General features: G+C 43.0%; 1 protein-coding gene across 1 annotated transcript; it reads left to right on the forward strand.

Moving 5' to 3' along the window:
• Positions 1–11498: 11498 nt before the first annotated feature.
• ripply1 (ripply transcriptional repressor 1) lies at positions 11499–15394 on the forward strand. Its single transcript, XM_055941301.1, has 4 exons — positions 11499–12404; positions 12768–12846; positions 13937–14025; positions 14394–15394. Exons 1-4 carry the CDS (start codon positions 12313–12315, stop codon positions 14599–14601), a joined length of 468 nt encoding a protein of 155 aa, XP_055797276.1. The 5' UTR covers positions 11499–12312; the 3' UTR covers positions 14602–15394.
• The last annotated feature ends 4120 nt before the right edge of the window (positions 15395–19514 follow it).

Consider the following 19514-nt stretch of genomic DNA (forward strand, 5'->3'; position numbering starts at 1 on the left):
GAAACTGGCTCTCATGAGGACCGTCACAGGAAAGGAAGACCCAGAGTTACCTCTGCTGCAGAGGATACGTTCATTAGAGTTAACTGCACCTCAGATTGCTGCCCAAATAAAATGTTCAAGTAACAGACACATCTCAACATCAACTGTTCAGAGGAGACTGTGTGAATCAGGCCTTCATGGTCGAATTTCTGCAAATAAACCACTACTAAAGGGCACCAATAAGAAGAAGAGACTTGCTTGGGCGAAGAAACACGAGCAATGGACATTAGACCGGTGGAAATCTGTCCTTTGGTCTGATTAGATTAAATTTTTGATTTTTGGTTCCAACCGCCGTGTCTTTGTGAGATGCAGAGTAGGTGAACGAATGATCTCCGCATGTGTAGTTACCACCATGAAGCATGGAGGAGGAGGTGTGATTGTGTGGGGGTGCTTTGCTGGTGAAACTGTTAGTGATTTATTTAGAATTTAAGGCACACAACCAGCATGGCTACCCAAGCATTCTGCAGCGATACGTCATCCCTTCTGGTTTGCGCTTAGTGGGACTATCATTTGATTTTCAACAGGACAATGACCCAAAACACACCTCCAGGCTGTGTAACGGCTATTTGACCAAGAAAGAGAGTGATGGAGTGCTGCATCAGATGAGCTGGCCTCCACTATCACCCGACCTCAACCCAATTGAGAGGGTTAGGGATGAGTTGGATTGGAGAGTGAAGGAAAAGCAGCCAACAAGTGCTCAGCCTATGTGGGAACTCCTTCAATACTGTTGGAAAAGCATTACAGGTGAAGCTGGTTGAGAGAATGCCAAGAGTGTGCAAAGCTGTCATCAAGGCAAAGGGTGGTTACTTTGAAGAACTTAACACTTTTTTGGTTACTACATGATTCCATATGTGTTATTTCATAGTTTTGATGTCTTCACTATTCTACAATGTAGAAAATAGTACAAATAAAGAAAAACACTTGAATGAGTAGGTGTATCCTTTTGTCTGGTACTGTACATAATATGCGCACACATGCATACGGACGCCAAACACACACTCAAACACACACACACACACACACTCAAACACACACACACACACACTCACACTCACCACATACGCTGCTGCTACTGCTCAGTTTATTACCTATCCTATTGCCTAGTTACTTTACCCCTACGTAAACACTGTACAAAACAGGACTGTCTCTTTTTTATTTATTCTTTTTTTTACCCCTTTTCCCCCCAATATTGTGGTATCCAATTGGTAGTTACAGTTTTGTCTAATTGCTGCAACTCCCGTACGGACTCGGGAGAGGCGAAGGTCGAGAGCCGTGCGTCTTCCGAAACACAACCCAACCAAGCCGCACTGCTTCTTGACACAATGCCCACTTAACCTGGAAGCCAGCCGCACCAATGTGTCGGAGGAAACACCGTACACCTGGCTACGGTGTCAGCGTGCACTGCGCCTGGCCTGCCACAGGAGATGGGACAAGGACATCCCTGCCGGCCAAACTCTCCCCTAACCCGGACGACGCTGGGCCAATTGTGCGCCGCCCCATGGGCCTCCCGATCGTGGCTGGCTGCGACAGAGCCTGGACTCGAACCCAGAATCTCTAGTGGCACAGCTAGCACTGCTAGCACAGCTAGCACTCTCTAACAGGATGCTAGGAGAGAGAGGAGGGGAGGGGGGCACTGGGCCCTGGAGAGGGGGGAATTGGGCCCTGGAGTGCGCCTGTGGAGCTGTAAGTGGAGGGAGGCGAGGGCTGTAACGAGGCCAGGGGGGTGAGGTGTGGTCAGGGGGGCTAGAGGCAGGGACACACTGTGGTTACACACATACACCAGGTTTCAGGTCAATTCAGACAAATCAGGAGATTGAAAATTGACAGTTATTTTCAGTGTGGACTTTTCAGAACATGAATATAATTTTATTTAATGTGGTCTTTTTAAATAATTTATTGAATTTCAATCGAATTTCAATTCATGCCCTGAATTGAATGAATTCAAATAGAATTGACCTGGGCTGGAGGCATGGCGCGTCAAAAGTCGCTGATGTGCTCAAACAAGCCGAGCATGAGAGACTTGGATATTTTCTGTCTACAATCATTTTGGTTTCACATTATATTATGTTGCCTAAAACTTGTCTAATTACACTGTAGTTACATGTACATGTAAAGTAATTACTTGCAACCTGCCTATGTAACTAACTACCATATTAGACCGCTCCATAAAAGCAGATCAGTGTTGGTGAGCACACTTTCCACATTACTCTCACTATATCTGAAGCCATAGAGCTCAAACTACCCCCTTTCTCTCCATGCCAAGCCAACCCAGATTCCAAGACATCCCTGAACTCATTCTAGCCAAGGCTACAGGCCTACAAGGCCAACTTCGCAGCAATCTGACCTATTTTTATTTAGCCTGCCCGCCCCAAAGTCCCCAAAAGGGACCGAGAGGATTATGTAAGTATCCTAAGCTTTGTTTAGCTCAAAACGTTATCACCACCACCACACTTATTTTAAGTTTCTCCTAGATAAGGGTCATATTGACCTTGTGAAAGGAGCACATGCACATAAGGCAAAAGAGCAGTTGGTCGCCAATTACTGGCATTCCACACCATGGGGGAGAGAGAGGCTTTTGGGGAGGAGAAGGGAGGGGGTTCTCTGTGCCTCTACTATCTATCAGCAAATGTGAAAACAGTAGGACACACACACAGATGAGCAAAGTAAACAAGCTGTGCCATTCCTTGTTGTCGTAAGGCTCTATTTTATAGTTCAGATATTCGGGTATCTGGACCGAGTTTGTCTAAATGCTAGTACTATTTGTTGAAGTCAGGTGACTTGACCATAGCCTGTTCTGGGGATGACCTTCCAGCCTTCTAGAACACATCATAATCTTCTTAGAATAGAACGAGACAATAATCTGGAATACTTCCGGATGACTGTTGGTTTTGATTAACAGCGCTCTATTCCACATCCGCCGGCCATAGTCTGTCTCTTCTGGGCAAGACCTTAGTCATCCTCTGAGAATCGTCATAGAATAGAATAGAAAGATCCAATAAATTATCCAGAATACTTTTGTGTGGCCTTTGGAGCCTGGGATGAGAAAAGAGGAGTCTTTTTCTATGCTCTTGTATTCATCTGCTGACTGTTGTTAGTGAGAAAAGACAATCCCTTTCCTTGTAATGGATATTATTACTAAATCAAGTCCAAAGCATATCTTGTCACAATGTATTTGTAAACCATGGGCAAATGTGTTACCATGATAAGCATGCAATTATTTATTTTCTGAAATGTCTATTGAAGTTTAATTGAGTTTCTCCCCTAGATGTTAGGTCCTTGCTATCCGGGGTCCTTGGGACGTCCCATTGAAGTTGAAATGTAAAATGGTTAAGGTAAGGGTTTAGGTTAGGAAATAGTTATGGTTAGGATTAGGGTACGGTTAGGGTTTAGGGTAGGGAGGTCCCAATGTGAAAAAAACAGGTGTTTCATTCATGTTTAAATCCTAGATTTTGGACAGAATTAGACTTTCATTTCTAAAGCATTGCATGTAGGCCAATCATGTCACTGTTTTCTGCGTTTTTAACGCGAATTCGTATGTAATCATTGTAATGTAATTAACGCAATCAGTCCAACTATGTTTATGCATGCTGCAAGTTGAATAGATAGTGTCCTCCTGATAATTATCGACTGGTTACGCTGATTGAGTGTTTGAGTGTTCAGTGTAATGGTAAACGTCCGCATGTCCCTATCCATTTGTTCCGTTTGCGCCAGTTTGCCGTCTCGACGGGAGCTGCTGGGCTCGACGATTGCTTTTCCAAAGGAAGCCGTAACGCGGCCATTAGAACCATTAGGACCATTAGAACACGGTGGTGAGGATTCTTACACCTGGATAGGCTATGACACGTGCGCTCTGGATAACAATATTGTCTTTGAATAGGGCTAGTGACTACTTTGACATTTACAGGGAAAATGTTTGATAACGACAGAAAGCCCTATATATATATATATATATATATATATATATATATATATATATATATATATATATATATATATATATATATATATACACACAGTTGAAGTCGGAAGTTTACATACACCTTAGCCAAATACATTTAAACTCCGTTTTTCACAAATCCTGACATTTAATCCTAGTAAATATTCCCTGTTTTAGGTCAGTTAGGATCACCACTTTATTTTTAGAATGTGAAATGTCAGAATAATAGTAGAGATAATTATTTATTTCAGCTTTTATTTCTTTCATCACATTCCCAGTGGGTCAGAAGTTTACATGCTCTCAATTAGTATTTTGTAGCATTGCCTATAAAATGTTTCACTTAGGTCAAACATTTTGGGTAGCCTTCCACAAGTTTCCCACAATAAGTTGGGTGAATTTTGGCTCATTCCTCCTGACAGAGCTTGTGTAACTGAGTCAGGTTTGTAGGACTCCTTGCTCGCACACGCTTTTTCAGTTCTGCCCACAAATTTTCTATAAGATCGAGAACAGGGCTTTGTGATGGCCACTCCAATACCTTGACTTTGTTGTTCTTAAGCCATTTTGCCACATCTTTGGAAGTATGCTTGGGGTCATTGTCCATTTGGAAGACCCATTTGCGACCAAGCTTTAACTTCCTGACTGATGTCTTGAGATGTTGCTTCAATATATCCACATCATTTTCCTACCTCATGATGCCATCTATTTTGTGAAGTGCACCAGTCCCTCCTGCACAAAGCACCCCCACAACATGATGCTGCCACCCCCATGCTTCACGGTTGGGATGGTATTCTTTGGCTTGCAAGCATCCCCGTTTTTCCTCCAAACATAACGATGGTCATTATGTCCAAACAGTTCTATTTTTGTTTCATCAGACAAGAGGACATTTCTCCAAAAAGTATGATCTTTGTCCCCATGTGCAGTTGAAAACCGTAGTCTGGCTTTTTTTATGGCAGTTTTGGAGCAATGGCTTCTTCCTTGCTGAGTGGCCTTTCAGGTTATGTCGATATAGGACTCGTTTTACTGTGGATATAGATACTTTTGTACCTGTTTCTTCCAGCATCTTCACAAGGTCCTTTGCTGTTGTTCTGGGATTGATTTGCACTTTTCGCACAAAAGTGTGTTTATCACTAGGAGACAGAACGTGTCTCCTTCCTGAGTGGTATGATGACTGCGTGGTCCCATGGTGTTTATACTGGCATACTATTGTTTGTACAGATGAACGTGGTACCTTCAGCCATTTGGAAATTGCTCCCAAAGATGAACCAGATTTGTGGAGGTTTACAATTTTGTTTCTGAGGTCTTGGCTGATTTCTTTTGATTTTCCCATGACATTTAGTAAGTATTTACTAAAATAAATTGAAGTTTGAAGGTAGGCCTTTGAAATACATCCACAGGTACACCTCCAATTGACTCAAATGACGTCAATTAGCCTATCAGAAGCTTCTAAATCCATGACATCGTTTTTTGGACTTTTCCAAGCTGTTTAAAGGAACAGTCAACTTAGTGTATGTAAACTTCTGACCCACTGGAATTGTGATAGAGTGAATTATAAGTGAAATAATCTGTCTGTAAACAATTGTTGGAAAAATTACTTGTGTCATGCACAAAGTAGATATCCTAAAAGACTTGCCAAAACTATAGTTTGTTAACAAGAAATGTGTGGAGTGGTTGAAAAACAAGTTTTAATGACTCCAACCTAAGTGTATGTAAACTTCCCGATTTCAACCATATATATATATATATATATATATATACATTTCAGATTCAATATATATTATATATATAACAATATATATATATACAATACCATTCAAAAGTGTGTACACCTACTCATTCAAGGGTTTTTGTTTATTTTTTTTACTATTTTCTACATTGTAGAATAATAGTGAATACATCAAAACTTTGAAATAACACATATGGAATCATGTAAACAAAAATCTAATCAAATTGTCACGTTCCTGACCTGTTTTCTGTTATTTTTGTATGTGTTTAGTTGGTCAGGGCGTGAGTTGGGGTGGGCATTCTATGTTTTGTGTTTCTATGTTTAGGTCATTTGTAATTAGCCTTATATGGTTCTCAACCAGAGACAGGTGTTTGACTTTTCCTCTGATTGAGAACCATATAAAGGTAGGCTGTTCACACTGTTTGTTTGTGGGTGGTTGTCTCCTGTGTCCGTATATGTTACCACACAGAACTGTATCGTTTGTTTGTAGTCTGTACCTGTTTGTGCGTTCTTCGTTATATGTAAGTTCACATGTTTTAGGTCAGTCTACGTTTGTTTGTTATTTTGTAGTTTGTTGAAGTGTTTTCGGTTTTTCGTCTTTACTATAATAAACCTCATTATGTCAAATTGTGTCCTCCTCCCAGAGTGCTAAGAACCTTGGCGTGATCCTGGACAACACCCTGTCGTTCTCAACTAACATCAAGGCGGTGACCCGTTCCTGTAGGTTCATGCTCTACAACATTCGCAGAGTACGACCCTGCCTCACGCAGGAAGCGGTGCAGGTCCTAATCCAGGCACTTGTCATCTCCCGTCTGGATTACTGCAACTCGCTGTTGGCTGGGCTCCCTGCCTGTGCCATTAAACCCCTACAACTCATCCAGAACGCCGCAGCCCGTCTGGTGTTCCCAAGTTCTCTCACGTCACCCCGCTCCTCCGCTCTCTCCACTGGCTTCCAGTTGAAGCTCGCATCCGCTACAAGACCATGGTGCTTGCCTACGGAGCTGTGAGGGGAACGGCACCTCCGTACCTTCAGGCTCTGATCAGGCCCTACACCCAAACAAGGGCACTGCGTTCATCCACCTCTGGCCTGCTCGCCTCCCTACCTCTGAGGAAGTACAGTTCCCGCTCAGCCCAGTCAAAACTGTTCGCTGCTCTGGCACCCCAATGGTGGAACAAACTCCCTCACGACGCCAGGTCAGCGGAGTCAATCACCACCTTCCGGAGACACCTGAAACCCCACCTCTTTAAGGAATACCTAGGATAGGATAAAGTAATCCTTCTAACCCCCCCCCCCCTTAAAAGAGTTAGATGCACTATTGTAAAGTGGTTGTTCCACTGGATATCATAAGGTGAATGCACCAATTTGTAAGTCGCTCTGGATAAGAGCGTCTGCTAAATGACTTAAATGTAAATGTAAATTATCACGCTGCGCTTTGGTCCAATCCCTACTCCTCCTCTTCTTCTGAAGAGGAGGAGGACAGCCGTTACACAAATGTTATTTGTCACATGCGCCGAATACAAAAGGTGTAGACCTTACAGTGAAACGCTTACTTAGAAGCCCTTTTTAACCAACAATGCAGTTTTAAGAAAAAAGGTGTAAAAGTATTTACTAAAATAAACTAAAGAAATAAATAAAACCGGGAACCGGTTAGTCGAGGTTACTAAGGTGATATATTTATGTAGGTAGAGGTAAAGTGACTGTGCATGGATAACAAACAGAGAGTAGCAGCAGCGTAAAAATGGGGGTGAAGGGGGGGCCAATGCAATTTGATTAGCTCTTCAGGAGTCTTATGGCTTGGGGTTAGAAGCTGTTAAGAAGCCTTTTGGACCTGGACTTGAAGCTCCGGTACCACTTGCCGTGCGGTAGCAGAGAGAACAGTCTATGACTAGGGAGTCTTTGGCAATTTTTTGGGCCTTCCTCTGACACCGCCTGGTATAGAGGTCCTGGATGGCAGGAAGCTAGGCCCCAGTGATGTACTGGGCCGTACGCACTACCCTCTGTAGTGCCTTGCGGTTGGAGGTCGAGCAGTTGCCATACCAGGCGGTGACGCAAACAGTCAGGATGCTCTTGATGGTGCAGCTGTAGAACTTAAAAAAAAATTGAGGACCCATGACAAATCTTTTCAGTCTCCTGAGGGGAAATAGGCATTGTCGTGCCCTCTTCATGACTGTCTTGGTGTGTTTAGACCGTGATAGTTTGTTGGTGATGTGGACACCAAGGAACTTGAAGCTCGCGACCTAATCCATGAAAGACCAGTTGAGAATGGGGGGGTGCTCATCCTCCTTTTCCTGTAGTCCACAATCATCTCCTTTGTCTTGATCACATTGAGAGAGGTTGTTACCCTGGTACCACACTGCTAGGTCTCTGACCTCCTCCCTATAGGCTGTCTCATCGTTGTCCGTGATCAGGCCAACCACTGTTGTGTCGTCAGAAAACTTATTGATGGTGTTGGAGTCGTGCTTGTACAGGAGGGGACTGAGCACGCACCCCTTAGGGGCCCCCGTGTTGAGGATCAGCATGGAAGTTGTGTTGTTACCTACCCTTACCACCTGGGGGCGGCCTATCAGGAAGTCCAGGATCCAGTTGCAGAGGGGGGTGTTAAGTCCCAGGGTCCTTAGCTTAGTGATGAGCTTTGAGAGCACTATGGTGTTGAACGCTGAGCTGTAGTCAATGGATAGCATTCTCACGTAGGTGTTCCTTTTGTCCAGGTGGGAAAGGGCAGTGTGGAGCGCAATACAGATTGCATCATCTGTTGATCTATTTGGGCGGCATGTAAATTGGAGTGGGTCTAGTGTTTCTGGGATAATGGTGTTGATATGAGCCATGACCAGCCTTTCAAAGCACTTCATGGCTACAGACGTGAGTGCTACGGGTCGGTAGTCATTTAGGCAGTTTACCTTGGTGTCCTTGGGCACATTCACTATGGTGATCTGCTTGAAACATGTTGGTATTAAAGATTCGGTCAGGGACAGGTTGAAAATGTCAGTGAAGACACTTGCCAGGTGGTCAGCGAATATTCGGAGTACATGTCTTGGTAATCTGTCTGGCCCTGCGGCCTTGTGAACGTTGACCTGTTTAAAGGTCTTACTCACATCGGCTACAGAGAATGTGATCACATCGTCCTGAACAGCTGATGCTGTCACTGTGGGGACGACGTCATCGATTCACTTATTGCTGAAGCCAGTGACTGATGTGGTGTACTCCTCAATGCCATCGGAAGAATCCCAGAACAAATTCCAGTCTGTGTTAGCAAAACAGCCCTGTAGCTTAGCATCTGCATCAACTGACCACTTTCTTATTGAGCGAGTCACTGGTCCCTTCTGTTTAAGGTTTTGCTTGTTAGCAGGAATCAGGAGTATAGAGTATTGGTCAGATTTGCCAAATGGAGGGCGAGGGAGAGCTTTGTACGTGTCTCTGTGTGAGGAGTAAAGGTGATCTAGAGTTGTTTTCCCCTCTGGTTGCACATTTAACATGCTGGTAGAAATTAGTTAAAACATATATAAGTTTCCCTGCATTAAAGTCCTCAGCCACTAGCAGTGCCGCCTCTTTCTTAATTGCTTATGGCCTTATACAGCTCGTTGAGTGCCATCTTAGTGCCAGCATCGGTTTGTGGTGGTAAATAGATAGCTACGAAAAATATAGATGAAAACTCTCTTGGTAAATAGTGTGGTCTACAGCTTATCATGAGATACTCTACCTCAGGTGAGCAAAACCTCGAAACTTCCTTATTATTCGATTTTGTGCACTAGCTGTTGACAAATAGACACAGACCGCCACCCCTTGTCTTACCGGAGGCAGCTGTTCTATCTTGCCGATGGACCGAAAACACAGCCAACTGTATGTTATCCATGTCGTTGTTCAGCCACGACTCGGTGAAACATAAGATATTACAGTTTTTTATGTTCCGTTGGTAGGATAGTCTTGATCGGAGCTCATCCATTTTGTTATCCAATGATTGCACGTTGGCTAATAGGACTGATGGTAGAGGGGGATTACTCACTCTGCGTCGTATCCTTACAAGGCACCCCGACCTACGTTCCAATATCTCCGTCTCTTCTTCATGTGAATGACTGGGATTTGGACCTTGTCAGGTGTCTGAAGTAAATCCTTTGCGTCCGTCTCGTTAAAGAAAAAAATCATTGTCCAGTACAAGGTGAGTAATCGCTGTCCTGATATCCAGAAGCTCTTTTCGGTCATAAGAGACGGTGGCAGAAACATTATGTACAAAATAACACGAAAAAACACACACAATAGCACAATTGGTAAGGAGCCCGTAAAACGGCAGCCATCTCCGGCACATTCTCAAAAAATTGTTAAACATATTTAAATATATTTTTGATTTTGATTCTTCAAAGTTGCCACCCTTTGCCTTGATGCATTGCACACTCTTGACATTCTCTCAACCAGCTTCACCTGGAATTATTTTCCAACAGTCTTGAAGGAGTTCCCACATATGCTGAGCACTTGTTGGCTGCTTTTCCTTCACTCTGCGGTCCAACTCATCGCAAACCCTCTCAATTGGGATGAGGTTGGGTGATTGTGGAGGCCAAGTCATCTGATGCAGCACTCCATCACTCTCCTCCTTGGCCAAACAGCCCTTACACATCCTGGAGGTGTGTTTTGGGTCATTGTCCTGTTGAAAAACAAATGATAGTCTCACTAAGCGCAAACCAGAAGGGATGGCGTATCGCTGCAGAATGCTTTGGTAGCCATGCTGGTTAAGTGTGCCTTGGATTCTAAATAAATCACTGACAGTGTCACCAGCAAAGCACCCCCACACCCTCACATTTCCTCCTCCATGCTTCACGGTGGTAACCACACATGCAGAGATCATCCGTTCACCTACTCTGCATCTCACAAAGACACAGCGGTTGGAACCAAAAATCTCAAATTTGGACTCATCAGACCAAAGGACAGATTTCCACCGGTCTAATGTCCATTGCTCATGTTTCTTGGCCCAAGCAAGTCTCTTCTTCTTATTGATGTCCTTTAGTAGTGGTTTCTTTGCAGCAATTGGACCATGAAGGCCTGATTCACACAGTCTCCTCTGAACAGTTGATGTTGAGATGTGTCTGTTCTTTGAATTCTGTGAAGCATTTATTTGGGCTGCAATCTGAGGTGCAGTTAACTCTAATGAACTTATCCTCTGCAGCAGAGGTAACTCTGTGTATTCGTTTCCTGTGTCAGTCCTCATGAGAGCTAGTTTCATCATAGCGCTTGATGGTTTTTGCGACTGCACTTGAAGAAACTTTCAAAGTTCTTGAAATTTCCCATATTGACTGACCTTCATGTCTTAAAGTAATGATGGACTGTTGTTTCTCTTTGCTTATGTGAGCTGTTCTTGCCATAATATGGACTTGGTCTTTTACCAAATAGAGCTATATTCTGTATACCACCCCTACCTTGTCATAACACAACTGATTGGCTCAACTGCATTAAGAAGGAAAGCAATTCCACACATGTACTTTTAACAAGGCACACCTGTTAATGCATTCCAGGTGACTACCCCATGAAGCTGGTTGAGAGAATGTCAAGAGTGTGCAAAGCTGTCATCAAGGCAAAGTGTGGCTACTTTGAAGAATCTTAAATATAAAATATATTTTGATTTGTTTAACACTTTTTCGGTTACTACATGATTCCATATGTGTTATTTCATAGTTTTGATGTCTTCACTATTATTCTACAATGTGGAAAATAGTAAAAATAAAGAAAAACCCTGGAATGAATAGGTGTGTCCTAACGTTTGACTGGTACTGTATGTAAATAAATGACAGGCTCTGTCATATCAGACTCCATGTCGCATTTGAAACTGTGTGGTGTTGTTGATGTCCTTCAAGACAAGTGTTTGATAATTATAAACGGTAGATTATCCCGATAACAGATTAGTTGTAAGCTAAACATTGTCGACGACCTCTGCCTATATGATTTAGGCTACAGGGATTTAGCTAATATAGACTAAATATAGTTTCAGATTAAACGTAATAATACCAAAACTAAGACTACATAAGAATGCGGTATATGAGTGCATTGGGAATTCAGACATTTCGCCTGCTCTGTCCATTGGTGTATTGCCTCTGCTTGGCTGGCCTATTCTTCTTTACTCAATTCGATGGTGGCTCAAACTCTGTTCTTCGGTAATTGGTAAACGAGAGGATGACTCCCCCTTATTTGTCCCCCGCTGTCTTTCTCACAGATGGTGTCGCTTTTTCCTCCTCTGTGTTTTTCCAATAACCCTGCCGTAACAGATTTCTCACCCTCTCGGTGCGGGCCACTGTTTGGACAACTGGAGAACTCTTCACAACAAATTGCCCTGACCCCCAATCATTTGCCAGACAGGCTCGCCCCCACTGAGGTTTATCTCACCCCCCCTACCAATGGTCATTTGGCAGGTCAACTCCTCCCACACCCCCTCCAGATCTAGACGTCTTTATAAACCGCGGGCGTTGTGGCCAGTTGGACATCCATCTATACTTCTCAGTGTAGCCGTTCCACGGGACAGAAGCGCACCAATAGTAGCTCGCCGCCTATTCAAGCCATAGCAGATATCGCCGCGTTTACCGCAAAGGGAATATCGTTATTCAGTATAGTATTGAAGGGATACCAGCTACAGAAATGAGTACCGCATGTCTGATCGTCAAACAGACGCCCTTCGTTGTTGCTCCACGCCCGGTAGGGATGGACACTCGTCCGCAGACAAATGACAGGTAAGCGCTCCAAATAAGATCACAGAATATTCCAGGAATTATATATAGCACTTTAGATGGTGATATAATGTAATAATGTCTTTATATACTAAGTCTAGACCTATATTGACTCGTAAAATGTGCTTTATTATGGCACCAACCAATAGCCTTTTCAGTCATTTTCCAAAAGGAGTCTATTATTTTACATTGAATACTATTATTTTTATGTGGAGACAATAATATTATTTAACTTAAGCTTGTACAGTAGGGTGAATTCATATCAGCATGCACATGTCATTATTCAGAACACCGTTTTCCTTCCACATCTCTTAGTATGCTAATGATCTCTGTTTGATTGACACTACATGGCCTTTCTCTCTGCAGTTATGAATCACTATGGAGACCTTGGCTCACGACCAAGAAGAATATGCAACGGGAATGCCAGAGAAGCAGACAGTCATGTGTAAGTTTATATTAGCCCTAATAATAAGCTCTTGTCTTTTCTGTTGTCTTGCAGTTCTTTATAAGGGTTTGTTCAATATGGGCTACTTAGCCCACCTCAAATGTAGGGCACCAGTTTTTACATGCAGGAAAATATGAAAGTCGAGAAAAGCAGAGAAAGTCTGGCATTTTAATTTCACACCGAATGTACGGACAGGATGTTAGGTCAAGATAGGTGTTTGTGTATCATGTTGATTTGAAGCGAGAGGAGCTGCAGGATAGCATTTAAGGCAGTGTCCAAGGCCAGGCAGGAGACAGTCAGACAGTCCTGTAGAGGAATGGAGGGAGAGAGGGAGGGCAGTATTACCATTAGCAGCGTTGTTGCAGAGCAGAAGGTGTGAGTGCTTAGCTGTTTTCCTGTCACTGAGCCAATCAACTGAGGCTCAGAGGGTGAGAGGGCATGTCTGTTGCACCCTGACAGACTGACCCGCAGCACCATATGGCCCTACTGACTGCTTGCGTCCCAAATGGCACCCTATTCCCTATTTAGTGCATTGCTTTTGACCGGGGCTCTGGTCAGAAAGTAGTGCACTATATCGGAAATAGGTTGCCACTTGGGATGCATACCTGGCTCTATCCTGAGCTGAGCTGGCCCCACACCTCACACCGACACCGAAGGCGACAGCCAGAGAGCGGTGCCCTCCAGATATCCTACTAGCTTAGCACTTTCCTGCTGTTTGCTGGAAAAACACGACACTGGACACCTCAGGGAGGGTTGCATTGATAGAGCGAGAGGGAGAGCGAGAAGTTCAGGTACTTCACACACAGCAAACACCTCTTGTGACGTCCCTAGTTTGGCACCCAACTCCAGCTGGCAGTAACTTGTGCGGTGTGGTTGGCGCTGGTGTTGGTTTTGCTAGGACAGGATGTCAGTTCAAGATAGGTGTTTGTGGATTTTGTGTTTCTGTCTGGCAGTATGGTGAACGATAGGAGGAAGTCTAGGTGGTGGTTATGATAGCAGTGCATTTGGTGTTTGTGGATTTGTGTTTTGAAAGGACAAGGCGGTAGATTAACGCCTAATTCTCTCTCTCTCTCTCTGTGTGTATTTACAGCCTTACTCCAGACCTACAGACTACACCCCTGCAGCTCCAGGTCTCTTTCCATTCAATGGGAAGTCCCAGTCCTTCCAGCACCCTGTCAGGTCAGTACCAAGTCCCAATAGGCTACACTCCTGCTCCATTTTAGTTTTAATGTGTCGATACAGATAATAATATATCTGTATCGTTTAGGGCCAAATTATAATTTGAGATCTATACGTTATTAATATCTCATTCTCACCACAGCGTGATTTTACTTGAAAGTCAAGAATTGCATTTGCGGATCTCAAGTTAGGATTTGGCCTTTTATTACGTGTCTGTTTTCAGTCTGAAGATATTCCAAGGGGTCTGTGTGTTAACATTGCTTTATTCCTTCTGCCACTTCTGTCTCCTTGTGTGCTTTAATTCTCCGACTAATGGGCAAGGTGTCAGTTTTGTTAACGTTTCTCTATTCTTCTTCCCGCCACCACAGACTTTTCTGGCCCAAGTCCAAGTCGTTTGACTACCTGTACAGCGACGGAGAGGCTCTCCTGAGGAACTTCCCTGTCCAGGCCACCATCAGTTTCTATGAGGAGTCCGACAGCGAGGATGACGAGGAGGACGAGGAGTGGGAAGAAGAAATGTACAGCGAGGAAAAGGAGTACCTCGAGCGTCAGTCCCACGACACCAGCTACAACTGAAGTCGAGAGGGTTTCCAATTGGAACAGATGGAACATTAGATGGCGATATTCCATAATATCTCTTTGTGGTACAACAGAAAAGGATGTCTGGCGAGACACCTCTGGTGACACACCTGGAAGAACCTATATAACTGGAGCTGTCTTCACAGTCAGAATCCCTTCTTATTCTATGAATGGAATCAACACTGTCAGTCAGAGTCATAGACTTGTCCTAGAGGAGCACAGAACGATCCAACAAACCATTTATGTCACATATTCAGTAGGACACAGCATGCCGAGCACAGAGAAGGGATTGTAATGTCTTAGGTATTCTAGATTGTCTAGCTCACCTCCATGAAAGCAAAGTAGCCTAAGTTAAATGTGAATTGTGGAGCCTGTTTCAACTGGTATCTTGTATTGCCACTATGTAGGCATAGGCTCTGTCAAGCAAAGAGTTACAAGTATTTCTGTGGCAATACGTAGTAATGGAAAGTTGCAAAAAGTAATGTATGCAGTCTTATGCATATATTAGTCTTCCTCTGGGGCAGTGGGATGTATGTTATGGATTGTATAACTACATACATTAAATCCCACATTGGGATAGTTTATCTCAGGGTCTGTACCTTGTTTGTGTATAAAAAAAGTATTTATTTGCGTTTTATTTACATATCTAATTTATGATGTACAATTGTATATAGATACATACAGTAAATGTTTATATATTTCCTATGTTTCAACTTTTTTGTATATTGTCCGTCGAAAAACACTGTCTAAACAACAGCTGTTAAAATAAAAACCTATTTCGGGAAAACCAGATGATTTCATCCTGTTATTTTCCTATTGATTACATGATCAGAGAGAAAAATATTGTTTATGCTCAAAATGGCACCCTAATCCCTTTATAGTGCACTACTTTTGACCAGGGCTAATAGAGCTCTGTTCAAAAGTAGTCCACTATAGAATAGGGTGCCATTTGGAGCACACACATTATCACGGCAGGTCTGCTGTTGTTGTTGTGAGGGGGATCAGATTCTACTCTCTGTTTCCACCCTGTTATCTCTCCTCTCCTTTGATTGGCTAGTTCTCTGGGACTGGGAAGAGTGGAAGTTCACTACAGTCTCAGAACAAAAGAGTACAAAAGGGTTCTTCAGCTGTCCCCATAGGATAACCCTTTTTGGTTCCAGGACAAACCCTTTATAAAACCCTTTCCAAAGAGGATTCCACATGGAACCCAACATAGTTCTACCTGGAACCAAAAAGGGTTCTCTTATGTAGACAGCTGAAGAACCTTTTTGGAAACCTTTTTTTCTAAGAGTGTAGTACACTACCAGGCGAGGCAATCATTTGAGAAACCAAGGCTTTCGACTCTGTCAATCACCACATCCTCATCGGCAGACTCAACAGCCTTGGTTTCTCAAATGATTGCCTCGCCTGGTTTACCGACTACTTCTCCGACAGAGTTCAGTGTGTCAAATCTGAGGGCCTGTTGTCCGGTTCAATTCTTGGGCCGACTCTCTTCTCTGTATATATCATTTATGTCGCTCTTGCTGCTGGTGAGTCTCTGATCCACCTCTACGCAGACGACACCATTCTGTATACTTCTGGCCCTTCTTTGGACACTGTGTTAACAACCCTCTAGACGAGCTTCAATGCCATACAACTCTCCTTCCGTGGCCTCCAACTGCTCTTAAATACAAGTAAAACTAAATGCATGCTCTTCAACCGATCGCTGCCTGCACCTGCCCGCCCGTCCAGCATCACTACTCTGGACGTTTCTGACTTAGAATATGTGGACAACTACAAATACCTAGGTGTCTGGTTAGACTGTAAACTCTCCTTCCAGACTCACACAAAACATCTCCAATCCAAAGTTAAATCTAGAATTGGCTTCCTATTTCGCAACAAAGCATCCTTCACTCATGCTGCCTAACATACCATCGTAAAACTGACCATCTTACCGATCCTCGACTTTGGCGATGCCATTTACAAAATAGCCTCCAACACTCTACTCAGCAAATTGGATGTAGTCTATCACAGTGCCATCCGTTTTGTCCCTAAAGCCCCATATACTACCCATCACTGTGACCTGTACGCTCTCATTGGCTGGCCCTCGCTTCATACTCGTCGCCAAACCCATTTGCTCCAGGTCATCTACAAGACCCTGCTAGGTAAAGTCCCGCCTTATCTCTGCTTGCTGGTCACCATAGCTGCACCCACCCGTAGCACGTGTTCCAGCAGGTATATCTCACTTGTCACCCCCAAAGCCAATTCCTCCTTTGGCTGCCTCTCCTTCCAGTTCTCTGCTGCCAATGACTGGAACGAACTACAAAAATCTCTGAAACTGGAAACACTTATTTCCCTCACTAGCTTTAAGCACCAGCTGTCAGAGCAGCTCACATATCACTGCACCTGTACCCATCTACTCTATAAATAGCCCAAACAACTACCTCTTCCCCTACTGTATTTATTTATTTTGCTCCTTTGCACCCCAGTATTTCTACTTTGCACACTCATCTACTGTCAAATCTACCATTCCAGTGTTTTAATTGCTATATTGTATTTACTTCGCCACCATGGCCTATTTTTGCCTTTACCTCCCTTATCTCACCTCATTTGCTCACATTGTATATAGACTTGTTTTTGTACTGTATTATTCACTGTAGGTTTGTTTTACTCCATGTGTAACTCTGTGTTGTTATATGTGTCGAACTGCTTTGCTTTATCTTGGCCAGGTCGCAGTTGTAAATGAGAACTTGTTCTCAACTTGCCTACCTGGTTAAATAAAGGTGAAATAACAATAAATAAATAAATAAACTATATAGGGAATAGGGTGTCATTTGGGACACATTCTCTTCACTGTCTCAGGATGAGGTTGAACTGGTGGAAAGCAGAGAGAGGGCATCCAGGGTTGTGGTCAGAGATTAGGCTCTCTGGGGTCACAGTTCACCGGACGCCTCTGCTGTTGTCAGTTTGACCATTTAAGGCCTGACCTGTCACATGACAACATCTAGCCTCATCGAAAACAAGGTTTCCCTAATCGGAAAGCCTGGTGAAGTATATGGCTGAAAGAAGCTACAAAGGGGTGGAAACCAGTGACGCCTCGCAACATGTCAAACCAATCAAATGCCTTGCTTGGGGCGACACTGAAAATAAGCTTCTTAAATGGTTCTTCCTCAGCTCTTAAGTGTGAGGTTCTTGACATGGCATCTATGGTTCTTCAGAATTCTTAAAGGTTCTTGAAATGTATGTAATCCTGCAGATGTGTCCCTTTCACAGCATACAGCAAATTGGCCAGTGTTAACTCGTGTTGATTTTACCATGTAACATTTCAAGTGTTGATTCAGGAGTTAAACTAAGACTGTAAAGAGTTCAATTAACATTCTGTGGTGTAAAATAATCAAAGTGTTGGTGTTAATAACCAGAGTTGAACCAAAACCATGCCCATCATTATCAGTATTTCTCAGCATGCTCTGTTGCAGGTTGATTTTTAGAATAGTTTGTTTCAATATATATGTTTTTGCATGTGCATTGATTCATCTTATACTACTCAAATATAAATAACATACATTTTTCGAAACTATTCCAATCTGTTACCTGGATTTATTGCACCCGTTATTGAAATAGTTGTTCCAGTTTAGATATTCTCATATCTTAGTCTTCCCAGCCCTGGCAGTCATTCTGAATGCAGGTTGCAGGTGAATAAAAATTCAAAATGTTGGATTTCCCCACTCAGGCTGGATTCCAATAGGAATTACACATCACTTAGCAAAAAGCATAATGCGCCTTTCAGGACTGGTGTGGCCTGTAAACTATGATTTTTTTGAGGCCACTGTATAAAACTAAGCCCTAAAAAAAAAGCCTTATAAAATATGTATTTTTTTAAATAATAAAATTTGAATGTCAACATGGCGAGAACCACAGTATTAAAAGTAGGTGAATGAAACAAACATCTCTCTGTCACTAGCAAACATAGTCATGGGTGGTACTGGTAACTCCAATATTCACTCAAAAGGCACCCTGGGACGTATGCTAATAAGGCTTAAAACTTTATAGCAGGGCTATTCAAATCTGGTCCTGGAGGGCTGAAACATTTCTGGTTTTGGATTTTTCTATGGTTCTTCAAAGAACCATCCCATTTATGGTTCTTCAGAGACCCTAAATGGTTGCCCTATGGCATTGCTCTCAAGAACCTTATGTGGTTCCAATTTGTACCCTTACTTTTAAGAATGTAGATTAATGCCGTAGGAGCAACAGTGTGTGAGAATGGCAAGGTGTCCCTTTTAGGGGCATGTGCGGGAGGGTTCTTAAAATGTAACATACAGAATTTAAAAATTAAAAATCAAGCCGCTGGAAGCCAGTGGGCCATTCTATCTGTTTCGGCTAATACAACATTTATTTTTCATAAAATGCATTTCATACATTTTAGAATAACGCTGTAATGTAACAAAATGTGTAAAAAGTGAAGGGGTCTGAGTACTTTCCGAATGCACTATATATAATGAAGGTAGACTGATTTATTTTTTGAACAACATTTATTATCTTTGTCAGCATTATGCAAGACAAATTCTTTTGTTTACCATAATAATCTATTATTCATTAAACAATTATCATATTGTCACCATCTCTTTTGAAGCCTACAGATGAGCTATAAAGGCCTATAACTAGTGCTGCGTTTTTACGTTCTGGACCGTTCAATTGAACGGAAACGGTGCTGTACTGAACGACCAGTTGAAAAACGGGGAGGGGTTGTGGGTTGGGGAACGCTGTCAGCATGGCCACTGTCCTTTAAACAAGTCACTCGTTGCTTCAAGCCACACCCACCAAACGGGAGCAAACGTACCTCAAAGTTTGTTCAAGAACGTGCAACAACGTTTTGAGGAAACATGTCGTTCAGCACAAACTGTTCCGCAACATAGTAAACGTGAAATCGAACT

The sequence above is a fragment of the Salvelinus fontinalis genome, chromosome 13 (genome assembly GCF_029448725.1).
Source record: "Salvelinus fontinalis isolate EN_2023a chromosome 13, ASM2944872v1, whole genome shotgun sequence".
NCBI classification, from domain to species: Eukaryota; Metazoa; Chordata; class Actinopteri; order Salmoniformes; family Salmonidae; genus Salvelinus; species Salvelinus fontinalis.